This window comes from Lycorma delicatula, chromosome 4, assembly GCF_047948215.1.
Source record: "Lycorma delicatula isolate Av1 chromosome 4, ASM4794821v1, whole genome shotgun sequence".
Taxonomy (NCBI): domain Eukaryota; kingdom Metazoa; phylum Arthropoda; class Insecta; order Hemiptera; family Fulgoridae; genus Lycorma; species Lycorma delicatula.
This window is the reverse complement of record NC_134458.1, coordinates 93,977,344-93,998,849: the sequence shown is the minus strand read 5'-3', so window position 1 is coordinate 93,998,849 and position 21,506 is coordinate 93,977,344. Positions and strand designations below refer to the sequence as shown.

Genomic DNA, 21,506 nt, shown 5'->3' with positions numbered 1-21,506 from the left:
GAAAGTTTAAATTACAGAAAATTAAAGAAAGTTTAATAACAGTGAATAATACTTATCTTACTTTAACTATCTTGAAAAATAAAATACTTGCCAAGATTTCTGTTTCAAGTTACGATTATGTTGTATTAATTTACCTTTCTATAATTTTCCTTTTTACCTTTCTTTTAATTACTCATAATTGTTAGACGTACATTACGAAATTTGTGTTGGGTACTAAAACAGTTGTCTTCAACCTTCATAATTTAAGAAATGACTACTCATTCCCTGAATTATCATTCTCATAAATAAAAACTCTCCCACACCTGACTTATTGTTAAGCCCATCAAATTTCTGATGATATTCAGCTCTATAAATAACACACTGACATTGTACACCACAGATGCTGGTCATATTATTACTTTCAGACAAAGTGACTCTGATTAGTGCTTTTTATGTCTCTAGTGTTTAACATACCAAACAACCATGAGAAATACTGGAACAAATAATGGAAAACAACAAATTAATGTTCCTCTTACTGTTGTGAAAAACTACATTATAAACAACACGTGATCCTAATAGAGAGTATTTACGATGTATTACATTATTTCTATTTAGCTGTCATATAAGGTCGCTTACAGTAGAACAGAAAAGTTTATACATCAAAAGTAAAAAAGATCTTCTAAATTTTTATTTTGAATAGTTTGCATCGATGCTGTTTCTTAACTGCTTAACCTGTAGTGTTTTTATATTGTTTATTTAGTTTAAGTTGTAATTGTATCAATCAAATCCTGAGTCTTATGGATAATACTTCTTTTTAACTTTTGTTATTAATTATTTACAGATATTAATCTGGTAAATATTTTTTTTTAAAAATGGTAATGTTATCACCTTAGATGAATTTTTTTTATTGCTGAGCTTACTAACAAGGTGCTGATTATCGGTATATTTTACCGACCAGTTTACTACCTTATAATCTTACATATACTAATTATTATTGCATCGTTTTACTATGAATGGAATTAATTAAAATCTGTTGTAGATAGTAGTATTTCATAATGGCTTTTCACATAACAACTGAAGTTATTCTAATCAAAATCAAAAATATATAGACCATATTTGATATAGTCTCTTAATGTGATATATATTATTTCCCCCCCCACATAACATATGTGAATATACATTTTCCCCATATAATAGATTACACAATTTCTAAATTGGAAAAAATGTTATGGTATCTTTGACAGGAATGAGACAATTGATGTAGACTACTTTCATCTTATTGCTACTATATAACGATTATATATGGATTTAACATCTACTTGATGTTCATGTTTATAATTTGAAGAATAAAAAGAAAATTATTATCAAAAAGCATTTAATAATAAGTACAACATTGTTATGAATATTATTTTTTCTTAAAATGTGCATTATCCTTTATTGTGATTACATAAAAACTTGAAATTTACTATTGAGGTATTTGCTCAAATTTATAAACAAAAAATAATTTAGCAGTAGATAAATTTTGCAGTAGTTTACCACAGACTTACAAAATATTTCCATAAATAGATCAAATATATTGGTCTCTTATTTAAAACTACTGTCCCTCCCTCACAGTGTTATCAACATTTTTTAAATATCTGTTTAATAAATTAGAATAGTAAGTAATATTCACCAATTAATTGTAACTAAAATTCAGTTTTATAGCTCGGTTAAATATTACAAATTGTTGTCAGTACTTTTTTCTGTAAATATGGAAACATTTTATTTTGGTTTCTTTCTTTATTATTTTTAAATTTATTTATTATTTCTTTGTTTATATGTCAGTTTATTATTAATTTTGTTTTTTAGAATAAGTTTGTAATTTTTCTCTTCTTATTATTTGAATATGAGACCATTGAACCAGTTTGATGGAATACTATGATTTTTATGACTTTTATATATTTTATTTGAAATAAACAGTTGTGTGTGGCATCTATTTTGTGTTTCAATAGCGTATTTCGTTAAAAATGACATTTTATTATTTTTATATATTTGTATAATTTCTTTTTCTTTTCTTTTCTTTTAATTATTTTTATCCATCATTTACTTGTAATATACATGAATACTTTAGTGAAATTAAATTAATGATTGTTGTTTTGTAATGAAAATTGTAAAATTTAGGAATTTATAAGCAGGATTAACAAAAGTAATTAGCAGTGATTAATAATTAAATTAGCCTGTTTCATTACAACCCACTGGGTTGATCTAGTGGTTAACTAACGCATCTTCCCAAATCAGCTGATTTGGAAGTCGAGAGTTACAGCGTTCAAATCCTAGTAAAGCCAGTTATTTTTACACGGATTTGAATACTAGATCGTGGATAACGGTGTTCTTTGGTGGTTGGGTTTCAATTAACCACACATCTCCGGAATGGTCGAACTGAGAATGTACAAGACTACACTTCATTTACACTCATACATATCATCCTCATTCATCCTCTGAAGAATTATCTAAATGGTAGTTACCGGAGGCTAAACAGGAAAAAGAAAGAAAGAAGCCTGTTTCATTAATCTATTACCAGATCTATTCAGTGTTTCAGGTTCTTGAAACTAATTTTACTAGTTTCTTTACTTTTTTTTTTTTAATTAGACCACTGGTCTAAACATTTGTAATACTTATTTCTGCTGTTGTTATTTTTTTATTGTTGATAGATATTTTATTGATTAAGAATTTTATTCATTAATAAAACTGTTTGTAGTTATTAATTTGTTATACCCTAAGTTTTTTTTTGTTTCCTTTTAGTTGTTCAAGTGCAGATGATGATGATGGTGAAGACCCATCAACAAAAGCACATCGGGAAAAAGAGAGGCGGCAAGCAAACAATGTCCGAGAAAGGTCAGTTTATTATTTAACACATTAAATTCAGTATATTCAATTTTACTTCTTTAAAAAAAAATTACCATAAAGGCTATTTATTTCTACCACCATCTTTTCCCAAGTTTAAGTTTATCAGCATGTAAATCAGTTGTAAGTTTTTATTTATTACTTAACCATATTTATACATTAAGAGGATGTGTATTTATTAGTTTAAATATTATAATATAATTTTTTCTGTTAGTAATTTGCACTTAAAAATGATTTAATTTTCCATTTTTTTCTCGTTAATAACTTTTTCAATTATATTAATTTTGAGTTGTTTATTTCTTTAATTAAAGTATTTTTAAGATGCTTTGTAGTAATCCAATAAAATTTATTAGTACTGGTTATCATATAGTTATGTTTATTCAATAATTTATTTTTTATTTTCAAGGATTAAATATAGCCACAACTGCCAGTAATTTTTTAAGGTTTTGTTATTAAATAATTATTTTACTGTTTATAAGAATACTACTACGCCGTGGCCCGCGACTTCGTCCGCATGGGATTTATTCACTCGTTACAAACAGTACTTCATTGTGAAAATTGATTCGCAAAAATTAACGACTATATGATACATAGCTGAAACCCGCGACTTCGTCTGCGTCGGAATCACTTAATTTATTGAATATAGCTGCCCGGCCCGGCTTCGCACGGTTGGTGTACCCATTTAAAAAAATAAGATATTTGTTGCAGTCGTTCAGGGTTTTGTGCCACTTGTTCAGCTGTTTCTGCGGTAAAATACACCCTTTGGCCGTTTTCTAAGTGGACGGCTAACTGCAAGACTGTAGGATGTCGCTCGTGAATGGGAAATTCTAAAATTCACCAAACAGCTTCAGATGTACTTATGTACCGGCCATTTACATAGTTTTCCACTTCATCGTTTGGGTTTTTGACGCTAAAAGTAGCTTGGTCAGATCCTTTATTGATATATTTATAAATGTATTTGATGGCTTGAACTGAGTGGCAGTACTCGATATTTATGTGCGTGTTAAACATCCTACACAATAATGGAGAATAAGGGACAATCCACCTATTATCTATATAGAAAGTACTTCCTCTGATATTTAGCGTAGCGCTATGGCCTCCATTTTCGGCGTCACGATGATGATAAACTGGATATCCGTCCTCTTCGGTTTGGGTATCGTTGACGAAACGTCGAGGAAACTTTTTTGTGCAGATACCGTTTTTCATACATGGTGCTGTTAAGTTATGCTCTGCGCATAGACAGTGCACCATATTTTTAGTCACGATATTGTACAATATTGGGTCGTTTTGTTGGTTGGGCAGTTCCGCAACTATGACACTATCAATTTCGTCTGGCTGGATTTTTCTTTCTAGCCAAAACAGCAAATGACAGTGAGGTAAACCCCGCTTCTGCCACTCAACACTTGACATGTAACATTTCACTTTGCCGAATATTTCATCTTTTGTGAATAATTTTATGAATTTTTTCATCTTCAAATGAAATACCCTTGAAATTATTTTTATTGCCCTAGCCTGTAAACTATTTCTAGAAAGTTGAGATCTTAATCTTTTGGGCATTTTGAAATAATAAAAAAAACTAAATACTACATCAACTAATACTAAATTATTTGCTTACACGTTGAACAGGAATTAGCCTGTATATGAAGTGGTGATTAAAAAATTAAAATAAATTCAAAATATTTTCAAGGAAAAATATTCGATATCGTACACAACCGCTGCGTAGGAAGACGACCGTGCGAATGAGCCGCGCTGCACTTTATTTTGTGACATTGACTCCCCTCCCGCACTGCAGTGACGCTTAGGTCACATGCTGCTGCCTAGCTAGCCGAGCGGGGTGTGGGCGTGGCGAGGGAGCAGAGGCAGGCGGTGGTGGGGACGCGAGCGTCAAGAGAGACATGACGACGACGGACAGTTGCTAGTTACTGAATTACAAAGATAGAAAAATTAAAATATGTTGCTTAAATAACGCGGTAAAAAGTAGTCTATGTTCATCAGGGATAATGTCGGCTTCTAATGGAAAAATAATTTTTCAAATCGGTCCAGTAGTTTCGGAGCCTATTCAATACAAACAAACAAACAAATCTTTCCTCTTTATAATATTAGTGTAGATTAACTGAAAAAAATTATAGTTTTCCAGCAAGGTGGGTCTGATATTATTTTTTTACAACAATGCTAATTATTTACATGGAATCTTCTAAAGCTTGGAGTGCAATACACAAGTTGCTACAAATAAGGATATGATGGTATTTTGGGTTAGCGATATTCAAAGCCTTATTGATAGCATACAGTTCTGCAGTAAGTACACTTGTAATATTAGGTAGACCAAACATATATATTCTGCTATTAAGAATAAATGCACTTCCAACATAGTCATTCTGTTTATTGAAACAGAATGACTCTGTTGGAAGTGCATTTATTCTTAGATTGATTGCAATCTGGGTTTATTTTGGAGAGAATATGGTGAAAAATTTGCTGAAAGACAACAGGTAGTATGGTGATTGTTTCTTGTATATGGTAAGATCAAAAATAAAATTTATAAGGTTGATTCTCCTTGGAGGATATGAACAGGGATACATTGGAAAAATAAAAGATATGTCAAAGTTTAAAAGCTGTAGTAATTGCCAGGTATATACACCCACAGGTGCAGTTTAACGTGGATGGTCTTCATATCTTTGTAAATTAGGATTTGCAAGAACTGCGGTAAAAGCCGGGTGATTCGATTGCCCTTTAAGAGGGGTAAAGTAAGATGCTAGACGTTACTCATGTCTATCCCAAAGTGATGGTTTTTGCCATACTCAACAAATATGCTAGCGACAGGGCTTGATCTAAAAGCACCTGTAGCAAGACAGAGAAAAGCATGATGTACAGCATCCAACATCTTCAGCACGGTATTACGTGCTAAAGAGTAGTGATACAACCATAATCTAATCAGGAACAAACTAAGGAATAATAAAATCGCAACATACATGATCTGTCAGCTTCCCAAGTGGTGTTGTTAAGAACTCACAGCATCTCTAGCAGTTTGGAACATTTCATTTTTAATTGCCTGATGTGATTCATCCATGTAAGATGACTGTCAAAAAACAAACCTAAAAACTTAATATCATGAGAGATAGCAATTTACTCTTCATTCAGAAAGATTTGTGGTATAAATGAGTCCTGCAAGCAAGAAAAGACTACACATTTTGTTTTCTCAGATGAAAATGTGAAGCCAGTAACCTTGGACCAAGCTTCAAGGTGAAAAATTGTGTTCTGTAGTAGTCTCTCTGCTGTGGCTGTTGAATGGGATGTAATATATGTGGCAAAATCACAAACAAACCTGAGAAGGAATCTCCAACAGTTCTGTCATATTGAACAAGGCTAAGAAATCGAGATATTCATTTGTAGGTCTGCAATTAAATTTGTGCAGTGCTTGTCATCAGTTATTAATAGCATTTTGGCAATCATCATTCCACCAAGGAACGTCTTGTACTGATAATAAATTTATACTTCTAAATTTCACTATTATGTTAAGGTACTCATACTATCCTCAAGTAACTTTGATTAGGTCTGGGTGCTAAACAATGAACCCACCAGGTGGGTCTAGTGGTTAACACGTCTTCCCAAATCAGCTAATTTGGAAGTCATTCAAGTCCTAGTAAAGCCAGTTATTTTTACACGGATTTGAATACTAGATCGTGGATACCGGTGTTCTTTGGTGGTTGGGTTTCAATTAACCACACATCTCAGGAATGGTCGAACTGAGAATGTACAAGACTACACTTCATACATATAGGATGATACATATCATCCTCATTCATCTTCTGAATAATTATCTAAACGGTAGTTACTGGAGGCTAAACAGGAAAAAAAAAGAAGAAGAAAGGTGCTAAACAATGACTTGATTTCTGCTGTATTATTACCCCAATAATGCAGTAAATTTCTCTCATCACTCTGCTTTTCCACACTGTAGGCTTGAGAAACATTTTTAATCTAGAAAAATTTTGTTTGTCTAATATTCATGGTTTTTGAGTAAATTCCAGTAATGGTTTACAAAATGTTGGATTTGTAAGAGATGTAAAACATACTTTCTAAAAAAGAATACTACCTCAGTAGTTTTAACCAAATTGGAACAAACCACATCTCGAATTAACAGAAATTTTGCACATTTGAAATCTATACTAATATGGGTTTTTTTTTGTTAAAACCCTGTGGAAGTGAATAGGTTCTGAAGTCCCAAATATATTTTGGGGAAATTTTACTGGGTATCATAAATAAAATTTGTGAATTCCAATATGAAACCTTAATCCCCCTTCTAATATGAAAACTTAGTTTTGCAAAATTTTGTTTTCCAGCCCTAATTTTATTGGATTGTTATTAGAGTTTTTGTGTAGATAGAAATAATATTTAGGTCTACCTAATGGAATTATAAGAAAAGATACAAACATGGCATAGTAATTGAATGAAAGATCTGTTTAGTAAACATTGCCATTTTAAATCAGTACCCAGCAGTTGATGAATCAACAGCCAGAAGTTGGCCAAAAGTTTTTTTTTTTTTAAATAAAGAGTAGACAAAAAGCAGCATGTAAAAAATAAGAGGGTTGGTAAAAAAAAATATCGGTCAGATATCATTAAAATATAGTATCCACTACTAATTGTATCATTTGCATGTCAAATCCCAGACAAATAAATGTAAATTTTGTTGATCTGCCATTTTTTGGCAAAGAAGTATTGTATTTGACCCTTTTTTATTTTTTTTAAATATGCAGAAATTTACAACTGTCACTGTAGATCACCAGGAGTAAGTGCTTAAATAAGGTTTAGCATTTTAAATATATAAATTCAATATACTTAATCAAGTTGTTTGTGTTTAGTTGAACAAAATAACTCTTCCGTAATTATATAGTGGAAAATACTATGTTACTGAAATTCAATGCATAAAAAATCAGATACAGAATGTTTCTTAAAATTAAAGTTGTGTTTTTATTGACTGATTGCATTCTAAATAACTTTCTCTGACTTCCAGTCCATGCTGCATCAACCTTAATTATTCATGTAACATTTATATGCAGTTTATTTAGGTAGTAAATTTATTTGCATTTCATGTGCTTTGAGATCGACCTAGCTTTAATTAGTTGTCAAGTGTTGCCATGTTATTTCAATGAATAGTTACAGAATTGCGTGACAACACAGTGAAAAAAAATTGTTAATATCACTAATATATTTGATTTTATAAATTCTAGTTGATGCATTTAGTTTTTTTTTTGATTTGATACTTCTAATCATAGAACTTTTCCCCTTTCTATGTAATAAAAATTACGCATATGCACCAATACACACACACATTTGCTAATCTAAATATTTGTTTATAAATGTTTGGATTATACTGCAGTAAACAGCACTAAATTTATTTAATTGTTTCTGTGATGAAAGTGTTTATTTATCTACTTACAACTTATTTTCTAGATGATCAATAAGTATTAATTACTGAATGCTTAATTAAATCCACTACTATTTTTGTAATTTTTCAATTTTTCCATCTGCATTTTTTAATTGTAAAATTTATTTTGTATTTATCATTTATTATTAATTTTAGTTAATGCTGAAAATTAATTTTACCTCATTGTTTTTCATACTTTCATCATGGAAATTAACAATAAGAAATTCATTAACTTAATATTTTCCACTTAACATATATTGTTTAAGTGTTATTTATAGTATGTTATTTTCCTGAAGTATTTTTGCATGCTTTTTTTATTAATAGATTATAAGAATAATTGAAATAAAATTATGTTAATGTAATTATTTTCACTATGATATTCTTAATTGAATGAGTGTATGATTGTATATATGCACATGTTTATGTGTGAATTTGTATGATGTATGTGTGAAAGTGTACTCACATTTATATGATTACACTTCATCACATATATTATGTATTGATTTTGATGTTAATGTGTTTGAGGTATTCTACTAATTATTGTAGAATATCTCTTTTGGCCTACAGCATATGTTCCACATTCATATCGTATCAGTTTTTGTGAAGTTACTTTAACATTTCATTTAGTTTTAATTTACTATTAATCACTATAGTTGTTTACATTTAAGTTATTTACTAAAATACATGTTTTAAATTATTTTTCTTTACCGAGAATTTTTTGTGAGATTATATGGAACATATGTGAAGTAGGAGGGTGGGAGGCAGTTACGGGGTTGCTGAAAAAGGATCAGGCTCGTCTGATAGGGTGTTTTGTCTTGTTGTGGGGTAAAGCGGGGACGAGGACAGTGAAGACCCCGAACTAAAAGCCCAGAGAGAGAAGGAACGGCGGCAGGCGAACAATGCCCGCGAGAGGTAATGCCATGTCAAGCATGCACGGCCAAGCAAGCATTTAAGCATCTTTTAGGAAACAAATAATCAAACATTAAATTAAGTAATTCACTTGACAGTCTTTAACAGAATGTCGAGTTGAAAGTTAAATCATATGCATGATTGTTTGTTTCTATTTTGGATCTTTTAATTGGGTCTTTGACAAGGCATGGGGGAGGTAAAACATTGGTTTAACATTTGTATAAAACTCCTATCTACCTTCTTTTGTGCGACTGATAAAGCAAACCTTATTAATCGTTAAGTTTTCTGTTAGCTTGAACATTTTATTTTTACTCTGTATGCTCTTTCTAAAAACAACATTAATAATCTGTTTATAAATAGTTGTAGATTAGTTTATGACTGTAGAAGTCAAATATACTTTGAGCATGGTTGTCATCAGGGTTACGGTGAACATATAATTTTTTTAATATCTTTTATTATTATAATTTCACTTACTGTAACTTATATTGTCTAAAATTTTTTATCAGATGTTTTCTATGCGGGTTGTTTGAAAAGTAACTATACACCTATCTTAAAGTTATTTGTTTTTGTTAGACGTCCTTATTAGGAAAAAGCCTTTTCCCCATTATTTGGCTATTATCCCTAAATCACTTTACTTGATCAAGATTTTAAGTGAAAGTTATGTTTATATAAATTAGAAAAAAGAAGTAAAATCACTTCATCTAAATACCCAATTTGTGTAAAAATTAGTATGAGAGAAGCAAAGAAGACAGTTAATACATATTTCTATTTCTTGGTTGTTGTAACCTATCATTTCTTTGTTTTTATCTTCACAATTTGTTTTTCTACTTTCTCTTGTTGAGTTTTCTTTCTGGTAAAAAATTATGATTGTCAAAAATTAATTTTTTAATTTTCTTTTAAAACAAAATTCAGTATTATATTTGATATCCTTTCACAAAAGTTCCTTTATCATATCAGTTTAGATCAATCAGATTTTTATTTTCGTCTGTGTTCAACAACATAACCTTATCTGAAGTATTCAAATAGTTAGAGCTAAGGATTACTTTCAATAAGTACTTATGTTTTCTACATATTATTTACTGATTATGTGGAAGAACCACTACAATAGAAATCTAAAATGAAGAACTGTATATGTTACTAGGATAATCAGAAAATACGGTGACAGCAGTGATTTTAGATTCTCACTGCAGCTGGATCCAGTAAAAGCAGTTTAGAATGTACTCATAATGTTTGGATTCTGCTTTAACTCAAATTATACATCAATGTATTCGAGTGTGCAGTTTTCTCACCCCTGATAATAGTTTCTGTTTCCAGATAGGATATTTTTGGTTCCCAGATATTCAGTTCATGGTAATTTAAATATAACATTTACCTAAGTCCCATTGTAAAAATATTTTGTGATCTAATTATTATTTTTTCGAATGAATTCTTGTTACAGCAAAGGCAGTTCAAATATCCTTATATCAACTCAACATCTAGTTTTCATAACACACTTAATTTATGAATAGGTGAAAATGTCAAAGCAGTAACATGCTAATTTTAACATTAAAGACTGATTTCTATTGTTTGGGATGTGACTCCAATACTTAGTTTTTACTATCGGAGAGATCTCATGATTATGCAGATTTTCCAGGTCTTAAATCAGTTATAGTTTTATTCAATAAAATGTATAACTGCTTATGTCCTTGCTGTTGGATTTATGTTGGTTTTATTACTGGACTGTTGTACTTTGAATTGGAAAGTCAAAAGATTTTTCTTTCATGTAAAATTTCAAATTGCTTTTAAAAAGACATTTATTATCCTATTGAGTACCTTTATAGCATCAGTTGTTTTTAATTAATGTCACACAAAAATTGAGCATGATTCAGTAAATATATTTTGGAGCTATACTGTATTTTAATTTAATATTGGTGTATCAGAAAAGTCTATGAAAATTGTTGTTGGTTGCATTCATTCCTTACTATATACTCAACAGTAATTGAGATGACTTGTTAAAAATTATGTTCTAGTGGACTACTGAAGAAGCATAGGTGGATTTCAAATACTTTCAACCAGAAAGAACGACTTCTGATTTTTCATTAAAAATATCACATGGTTACTGTTTTTCAGTTACTTTCATCATGTAGCATCGTGTGTATTTACTTTACAAACACACCAGTATTGTGAATTTTAAGTCATTAATTAAAATATTGGTGTTTTATTAATAGAAAAGAAACATTGTGAAGTAATACCTTGAATTTTTTTGTAGTAGGCCTATATATTCTAACGAGTTTTTTATGTACAAAACACAATAAAAAATAATATGAAAATAATTATAACTATATTGGGAAGTATGAAAAACAATTTTTTCCTCATTCTATTTGTAATAGGTTATTAGTAAGTTTTAAAATTACAAGACATGTATTAACTTTTTCCAATCTCATTTTACTTTTTGCTAGCCTTTCCTGACTTGTTCTTTGAAATAAATATATAACTATACAAAGAGTTAACCGATACCTGCAGTGGTATTTACAACATTCAGCTGTTGAGTTGGATGCAATTAAATACTTACGAATCAAGGGTCATGTAGAAGTGATTATGAAAATGGTTCTTTATTCAAGGAAACCCTCCAAATTACATAATATGTTAAACTACAAAATTTTCAAGTCTATTGTCATAAAAAATATTCTAATACAATATGTCCAACAGGTAGTGCATTGGATGGATTATTTTACTGCTATCTGTAATCCATTATCTTAATTTTTATGTAATTTCATAATTTTTTAAAACTTAGTCTGAATAAATTATGTCCATTAAATTTCAAATACACTAATTTATGACATAGTTTAACAGATAGAATTACATCATGCTATCAGTGCTTGATTTAAATTACTTATTAATGTAGGAATCTTTAGAAAATTTAAGCCATGAGAAAAACTTGTGAGATTTCTGTTAAGTATATTGATTATGATCTTTTAATCTAGTCACATATATTGAACTGTTTTTGTAATATATCCCAGGTGCAAATTCTATTCAATATTACTTTCATTTGTATTTGATTATCTATTTTACTTGTGTATATTGTATTTAACTGATTCACTGCTAAAGATTGATAAGCTTAGGTCTATCGTAAGGCCGTTGCTTCATTGTGTTAAAGACAGACAGAATAGTTTTGTACACTTATTATGATTACAAGTCGGACAGCTTTCCTTTAGTAAAGGTAGCTTCATGTATTGTTACTAGGTTATTATATTTTCACCACTGTAAAGTTGCTGATCCCATCTGTTAAAAAAATATCCCTTCCTTTCCTTCCATAATTTTTTGTCAAAAAAGTGAAAACTTCAAAAATGTTATCTTATTTTTGTAAAAATCACTTTTATGAAAAATAAATTTGATTAGTCTGCAAAGAAGTGGAGAGTATAACTGGTCATATTCCAGGTAAGGAAACCACATCGCTAGTCTGGTTTTCTTTCCTAGCAGTCTTCGGTCATCATTCAAGTCTTTCAAAGGAAATCTGGACAACAATTTCCAATTTATTGTAGAGAAATACACATATAGAAACCATAACGCTGATAAAGTTTCAGTGATCTAGTTGCTTCACTTGATCAGCGAGATCTGTTCCTCTAATGGTATTTTCTGTTGCTGGTACATCTGTTTCTGATTTTTAATCTTAAAATTATTTTATGAATGAAAACAAAACCACTTAAAACAAATAGTAGTTAAATCTGAATATATATATATATATATAAAACTTAATTCTGGATATACACATTGAATCTTAGTTATATTTACTAATTTGTATTTGCTATTAGTTTATTTTACTGATTAATTCTTTACTTGGATGACTCATGTTTGTATATAATCCAGTCACTTTCATAATCACCCAAAACCTTTTTTAATTGCTTAGAGAGGAAGATGTGAGTTTAGGATATGGTATTTCTTATTTGCCTACCTGTATAGCAGTCAGACTGCTTGTACCATGTGTCTCATTAGAAAAGAGCATAAAATTATCAAACCTCTTTTTAACTTGATTCTTGAAAAATTAAAATAATAGTCGTATAAAGTAATAGCACTTTATGAGCAAACAATCAAATAATTTTGATTTTAATAAAACGTAAGTGCTCTGTCCCTTTAATAAACCTTCCAACTTTGAACTGAATAAGCAATCCTTTAAGTTAGGCTAGGTCGGCTTAAATTAAATTATTCCTTTAAAAGAAATATTTTGATAAAGTTTGGACAAAATATGTTATAATTATTTTATATTTTGCTTGATTTAGAATTCATTAATTATTATTTCCAAATAGCCACTGAATGAAGGTTTACTGAAATATTTGTCTCCTATTAGTGCACATCAGTTGTGTAAAGGTTGCTCACCACCACCAATGAAAAAGCCAAGACAGTTATGAAACTAATTCTGCTGCATATTATTATTACCTTATTTACGTTTTATGAAGAACATACATATAGTTTTTTTAAAAATTATACATCGTTAAACTTCTCATGTTTCTTTTTTTATTTAATGAAAACATGATGCATGTTATCTTAATTAATGATATAATATATAAAAAATATATATATATTTTAATTAAAAAAAAATATATATATATGTAGCTGTGTACGTTAAAGAAAATAATATTTACGATGATGATTAAATTATTTTTGTCAGTTTTCTTAATACTGTTACATTTTTCTTTTTCTGTTCTATTTTCTTATTCATTGTTTGAAATTAATTATTTTTTGGGGTAGTGGGTTATTTATTTTCCTCTTCTACTTTAACTTGATGCTAACATAAGCATTAATTTATAATAGAACGGGGAAAAAGTGTTACTGCACAGGCACCGGGATGATTTGTAAGTTTCTCGGGTCGTGCATGCATCCATGCTTGTGCCAACTAACATAACGGTGTGCTACGGGTTGCTTACATTATTTTTTATATGGTGGGTGGGGACTAACGTTTCATTTCAAAATATATTACAATCTAATTGTAAATTTATTAATTTTTGTTTATTATCTTTATTTTTATTATTTTTTTAAATCAAAATTTAAAATTGATATTACAAACTAGAAAATATTACAAAATATTTTATTTTATTAGAAAATATATTACAGACTATAAAAAAAAAGTTATATTAAACAATGTTTTGCCTCAGTTTTTTTAATTACTGAATAATTTAGTATTATCATTTATTGTTAACAGTATGTTAACAGTATGTTAAAAGAAGTATGAATTTCTTTTTAATAATCTTCACTTACATTTATAGATAAGGCTAAATTTTAGTTTATTACTGAAATATTTCTCATATACATACCTTTGACAGTTCATTTTTTAAAAATAAAATCAATTTATTTTTTCTAATCCTACATAGATATTAAAGAAGAACAATTTCAAGTCTATAGCATCAGACAAGTAGTTATATTCCATTAAATAATTCTTCTTCCTTTAATGTGTTAAAGGAAGGAACATTTTAGAAAATTTAAAAATCTTTATATTAGTAAAGATTTCAAAGTTTACATTAGTTAGTAAGTATGTAACTATCGGGTCAGGTTAACCTTGTTAAAATTGTTGTTATTCAGATATTAATTACTATTATCTTTTCTGCTTAGAACGCTATAATTTCTATGTTGAGTACTGTTTACTTTTACCTTAGCTTCATTCTTTTATTATATGTTGACATGTTTTAGAACCACTCCATTGTCAAAACTTATTGTACTGGTACTTTTTAATTTCTGGTAATGTTTATATAGCATTTAGTCAACACCCTTCCCTTTATTTGATGTCATGCCTTATCTGGCCTTCTTGTTTATTTGTTATTAACTGTTAATACTTATCTTTTAATTTTATTTATCTATTTTCTGTTTTCAATAAATTGAGGTTCTTGAAAAGGACATCCACTTGATTGTTGATCTGTTCATTTATGATTGTTTTCTTGTTACTTTTTGTAATATATACAATTTATGTTTAGAAAATAAATTGCAAATGAAGAATGTACACTGTAAGACAGATTAATTGTAAGACAAATTAAAATAAAAGACTTCCATAGTAGTTTCAGTGTCAGGAGAGAATGATGGAATAAATATGCAGTGAGAGGGTTAAATTATTTTAATATTAATTTTAAGGGTTTGTTAGAATAATATTATTGAATATACGTAGTAGTAAAGTTTATTAATTAAAAAAAACACAAAAAAAATCTGCTGAACAGATCTAAGAAAATCTGTGAGTAATCAGATTGTTTTCTCTACTAATGATACCGTTTCTTTTTAGTTTGTTGTATGGTTCATATGATGCTCTTAATCTCTTGCTCCTTTTTTTCTGTGCCAAAAAATATAAGATTTCTTCTTTTGTTTAATTTGTAAAATTTCTTTATGTTTGATTGAGAGCCACTAACTTCAAACATAACCCAATCACTGGATTGTCAATAAGTTTCAGAAGTTTCTCTAATATTTTGCATTTCTAAATCTCTATTTAAACTTTAATTTTATTGCCATACATAAACTGAAAATTCAAATATTATCAAAGAAATATAGTAGATAAATATTTTGTTGTTAAAAGTACTGACCTTAAAGATATATTACTATTTATTAATTTACCAGAATAAAATATTTTAATAACTGGTTTGAAATATAGCATAAGCGTTTCTACAGTTCATTATTAGGGGCTGTCAAAGATATGCAGTTTTGTGGCAGGTTTTCTCTATTAAAAATAAATAAATAATGGCAGATTGTATCATTTTTATAATTTTATTAAAAAAAAGAAAGAAAAAAAAAAAATATATATATATACAAGATTTATATTGTACTGAATTAAACCTTAGTTATAGTATAGGAAAATAAAATGTTTTATTACTTTGGGTAAGTACATACTTTTTTTACATTTCATTATATAATACATGATAATATCTTCTTTGCCTGTCTTAGTAATATATACAGTAAGTATTGTTTATAGTGACATTGGATACAGTGACCAAAAACTTCTCTCTTGGTTGGTTTGGTATGCCGTTACATATCAGTTATTATGACTTTTCTACTGCAATGCAACATTTTATCGCTTATAATGACGGACGGTAGCGACTCGTCATTATCTACATTGTAGCTACAGAAATATTTTGACAGTTAAAATGAGTCAGCTTTTCGTTTTTACCTGCATGTGTGCTATAGTTCTTGTTTTTCTTATCTTCTTCCTGTACCAGATTATTGTAAACTGAAGCAGCCACATTAAGTTGTTATTAATCTTTTGCTGTGAGCGTATCGTATCATGCAGGTACAGTATTTTATTTTACGTATCCTTTGTAATTCATTTAATAGTGATTTAATTATGATTTCGTGAAAAACACACGATAGTGGAAAAGGCACATATTATCTGTTAGTTAGAGAATGGTGAAATGAATAAGGATATTGCCCAAGAATAAGGTGTAGGTCATTCAAAAATATTGGTGATATGGAAGAACTCTGAAAAAATTAAGAAAAATTTTGAAACAAATTCTATGAAATCAAAAAAATTACATGCCAAGCCCCGATGTTTTAAAAATTTGAAATCGCTTCCTGTTATATACAAAAGTAACAAGAAAGCTTGGATGACAAGTGATATCTTTACAACTTGTTACAAAAATGGGACTACAAATTAAAGATTGAAAATGACAAAATAATGCTGCTCATTGACAACTGTTTGGCTCATCCACACATTGAAAATCTTTTGTGTATAAAGTTAGTGTTCTTAATAGCTCTTAGATAAAGGCATGATCAAGTTGGTTAAAGTCCATTACAAAAAACACCTAATTTTAGAAATGATACAGGATTTAGATAAAAAAAAAAGGAAACACAAATAACTATTCTGGATGCTATAATTATGTTAGAGAGCTCTTGGAATGAGGTTTCTTCACTGACTGTAAAAAATTGCTTTTGACATGCAGGATTTTTACCACAGGCTGGTGAAGAGTCTAACATCGCATGCAAAGGAGAATCTTTAGTGGAATGGGACCATAGTCTGCAAAACCATTTGTTGTCAGTGCATTGTTTGAAGATTATCATGAGGATGATAAAGATTTTGAAATGCATGAAACTGTAACAGATGATGTAGTGGTTCAGTACTTCCAGAAGTAGATGGGGATGTCGATTATAACAATGAAGACATCAACCCACCAAATGTTCCAGAAGTTTTAGTGGCATTGAAAACCATTTGCCGGTTTCTCAGTTTTACAGAAATTGCTAATGAAGAAACAAAGAGTGTTTGTTTCTTGAAACATTTAATTGGAGTTGAAAATTTAATTTTTATAATTTTTCTCTATCTTCTTTTACTCTCCATATTTTTATTTGTTATTGCATATTTTTGTTTTTTTTTTTATATTACTTTATTACAGAAATAAATTATTATTTTTAATGATTATTATTTTACTGTATTATAATACCCATGTAGATTGCATATTAAAGTGCTATAGCACCACTAAGCTAAACATCGATTATTGTGACTGTCAGTTATAACGACCTAAAATTGTCAGTTCCTTGGAGGTATAAGCGATATTTACCGTATATATTTTTAGTAAAAAATAATAATAATATTTTGATAAAACACCCATGGCATTTTATTGAGTTAAAATTATAATTTCTCTAATTAAAATTTTCATTCGTTGGTAGCATCTATTATTAGTTTCTTAAGTGAATAGCCTGAAGATATAAATTACTAGCATCTCTACAAGGGATGCTTGGAACTCTGAATCTCCTCAGTAATTTCTGTGAGATAATGTATGTTTAGTCAGGAAAATATTGTAAGCTGGCGAGTTGTAAGTTGTGTCGATTGCTCCATCATCTAGTTTCAAATAAGGTACATTGTTGAAAAAGGGTGTCAGTTTAGCAATCTCTAAAAATTAGTTTTAATTCAGTCTTAATTGTCAGTCTAATTAGACTATTCCTTTCTGCATGATTTTCAATTTTCATGTTTTTTTTTATTATAAGCAGTGAGAATGGCAACAGCATTTAAATTTTCGGATAGGAGGCTTAGTTTTACCTGATGAGCTCCTCACCACTAATTTAACTTTTTTTGCCACCCCTAGATAGGAAATAGATTCCTTGGACATCACGTAGCCAGTGCCAGCATGGCACCATAAATAGAATCAGAGCAGTGGCTATATGATTTCCAAAGAAAAAGGGATGAAGGATAACAAAAGAAGAGGGATGACCACCCCATGAGAGACTGCCTTTGGTCAAGGTAGTTCAGAGTAGTTTTCCAACTTGCCCGGTTAATTACCAATATTAGTTATGATTTAACTAACTCATTGTTCAGATAATTTATTGTTAGGGATTCTGCCTTCATAATGAGATCCTGACAAGAATGAAACTGTGAAACAAGAATTAACATTTTCAGAATATTTTATACCAAAAATGTACAAAACATTTTCTGTAACATTTTAGTTATAGTGGTATGACCGATATTAAGAACTAGTCTAAACTATGTCTTTCTTCATCCACTTGCCTAGTTATTTGATTGAAACTAATTGAAATAGGTTGAAAATGTCATGACAGTTCTGTTATGTGTCATCAGTGGCAGCACCCATATGTATCAGTAGGTTAATTCAGATGCCTGATCTATTGTAAAAAGAAAGTCTAAAGTCTATGCTTATGGTAATGTAGAAGTGGAGAAAAATTTTTGTTATTCTGCTAAGCTTTGCTAAAACTGCATTACGATAAAACCTACATTGCCTTAAAAAAAAAACTTGCAAGGGTTTGAAATTATTTCTGTTCAACCAGACAGCTTTATTAAGGCAACAGTTAAGGTTGTTAGTCAAAAGTTCCAACACAGCAGTTACCTATTCAAATAGAAACCACATCCACATTATTTAACTTCATGTTCTATGAGATTTTGTTTGTTAGGCAGCTCTGACAATTGAGACATTATCCTTTCTTAAAACCACACCAACAATCAAATATTCTAGCAATAGCCTTCTTTTCCCTTAGATCCACTAGCTGCCATTGAAAAATTGATTATTTAATTGTTCATTATATTCCATGTTGCCTGTTTTCTCTCAGCTCTTCCTCTCATCTTTATGTGGAATTTTCTCTTTTATTCATTTTCTTATGAGATGCACATAACATAAGGCCTGTAAAATTAAAAAAAAAATTACTTTATTTTTGGGGAATTTGAAGTTATTGTTCAGCACTGCCTTGTTGAATCATGTTTTTTGACACATTCACTTATAAATTTTATCAAAAATAATACCATATCAAATATTAATGTTGTGAAATTTATTGAAAAGAACTTAATATTTTAATTTAAGAAAACTGATTGTTCCTTTTTTTGTGAAAAGTGATTTTTTGACAAAACTAAATTAAAATTATTTACAATCTTTATGGCTTTTCTGTAGAATAGTTTTATTCATCTATACACATAATACATAATTTCTTTAAAAATAATTCTATAATTGATTATTCCAAAGTAATTTTTCTTCTAGAAATCTATTTATCTTATAATAGTATTAATAAACCTGAACACCAGGTAGTTCAACTACACCTATAAATATTAATGTGATGTAAAGAAAAATCAGGTTCTTTACATCTATGATTTGCCTTTGGGTGTTTAATATAAAAAATTAGGTACATTTTTCTCTATTATGCTACTTTATGTACTTCAGTAAGTATTCTGTTTTATTTTATTGATGTTTTATGTGTTTTAACTTGGTAGTTTTTGTTGATTACAAAATAAATATTTTTTTTAATTATTAAGAAAGAAAAATGTTATTATAGCCAAAAAACTTATCTAATACATTAAATTGTTATTACTCGTATTTTACTAATGAATAATAATAACTAACCTGAGACTGCACAAGATCATCCACCTAACAATGTCTGGACTCACAACATTTTGTGATGCAGTGTAATATTGGAAAAAGTTAAAAGTTTGTAATTTATGAAAACGTTCAATATGAAAAGATCATTCATTATAACTTTCATTTGGTTGAGATATTTTTTTTATTTTTTTAAAAATTACATCAGTTTTTCATAAAAACAAATAACAGTCTTAATTATGGATAAAGTTTGAATCTGACTAATGTCCAGATTATCCAGCTGAAGTCGACATTATTAAAATGCTTAAACATCCAGCTTAAATTATTAAAGAGTAATTTTTTTTTAAGTACTGATTCCTAAATAATCTTCAGCATGCTTGAAAGTAATGTGATGAATGATAACTGATAAAGAAATACTGACACCAAACCTGGGATTGGGCACAGAACCTTCTGTATATGTCATTTGAGCAATTGAGTTGCTTAGACTACCAATAAGCAAAATTATCAATTAACTGGTATGTGTGAAATATTACATTCACTTAGCTGTAAATATGACCTTGAAAAACCAAACATTTTGCATAGAAGGAAGTATGTTAATAACTTAATCTGATGATAATTGAAAAAAAATCACAATATTTAATTAATAATTTTTATAAATTTAATTAAATTCAACGTAATAAAGAAGAAAATTGAATGTACTTGCTTTCCATAGTTACACTTTCCAGATTAAGATTAAGATTCATGCTAAACTGTGAACCCTTAATAATTTAAACATGTGTTAATATGAAATTACTGTTAAGCAAAAAATCATTTGTCCGCTTAGTTTTCCTTTATCAAATAGTGTTAAGCCATGCTTTTAAATTGAAATTAATGAATAAAAATACAGTGTGTACAAAAAGAATATCAGTATTTGAAAGCTATTTTATATCTCTTAACTTTGACTTACAATGACTCACAAATAAAATTAAAGAGTTACTCTTACAGTTTTCCCTACAAGTGTTCAATGTGATCACCTTTCGTCATGCGGCACTCATCCAACTGATAGGGAAGTTCAGCCCATACTTTAACCAGAATATCGAGAGTAATGGAAGCAACAGCCACTTCAGTCCTCTGCCTTAAATCAGGTAGATCTGTAAATAGTAGAGGCGCTTACACTAGATCCTTTATAAAACCCCAAATGAAAAAATCGTATGCTCAAATCAGGTGACCTCGAAGGCCACCGCAAACAAGCTCTGTTGTCAGATCTGTGCCGACCAATCCAACAGTTGGGGAAAACAACATTCAGCCAATCTCATATACAGTTATGTCATTGAGAAGGAGCACCATCTTGTTCCCAAACAAAATTTTCTGGTCCATCGTGCAGTTGAGGAAAGAGCCATGTATGTGTATCCAAACAAGCAATTCCTGTTGTATTTACCTCTGGGAAAAAGAATAGCCTGTTAACTTGCCATTAGGTTTTTTCACAGAAAACATTTAATTTTGGAGAGATCCTTTTCTACTAAGAAGAAATGTTGACTCATCTTTAAACACAATGATCAAGAAAATTGTCATCTTCACATTGCAAC

At 29.3% G+C, this 21,506-nt stretch overlaps 1 protein-coding gene across 1 annotated transcript in view; it reads left to right on the top strand.

Moving 5' to 3' along the window:
* da (transcription factor daughterless) overlaps positions 1–21,506 on the top strand; it is a 526,412-nt gene that overhangs the window by 485,911 nt on the left and 18,995 nt on the right. The window contains exons 14-15 of the mRNA XM_075363694.1: positions 2,761–2,853; positions 9,113–9,193. Of these exons, the coding sequence (XP_075219809.1) occupies positions 2,761–2,853; positions 9,113–9,193 (174 nt within the window). The remainder of the gene's footprint in view (positions 1–2,760; positions 2,854–9,112; positions 9,194–21,506) is intronic.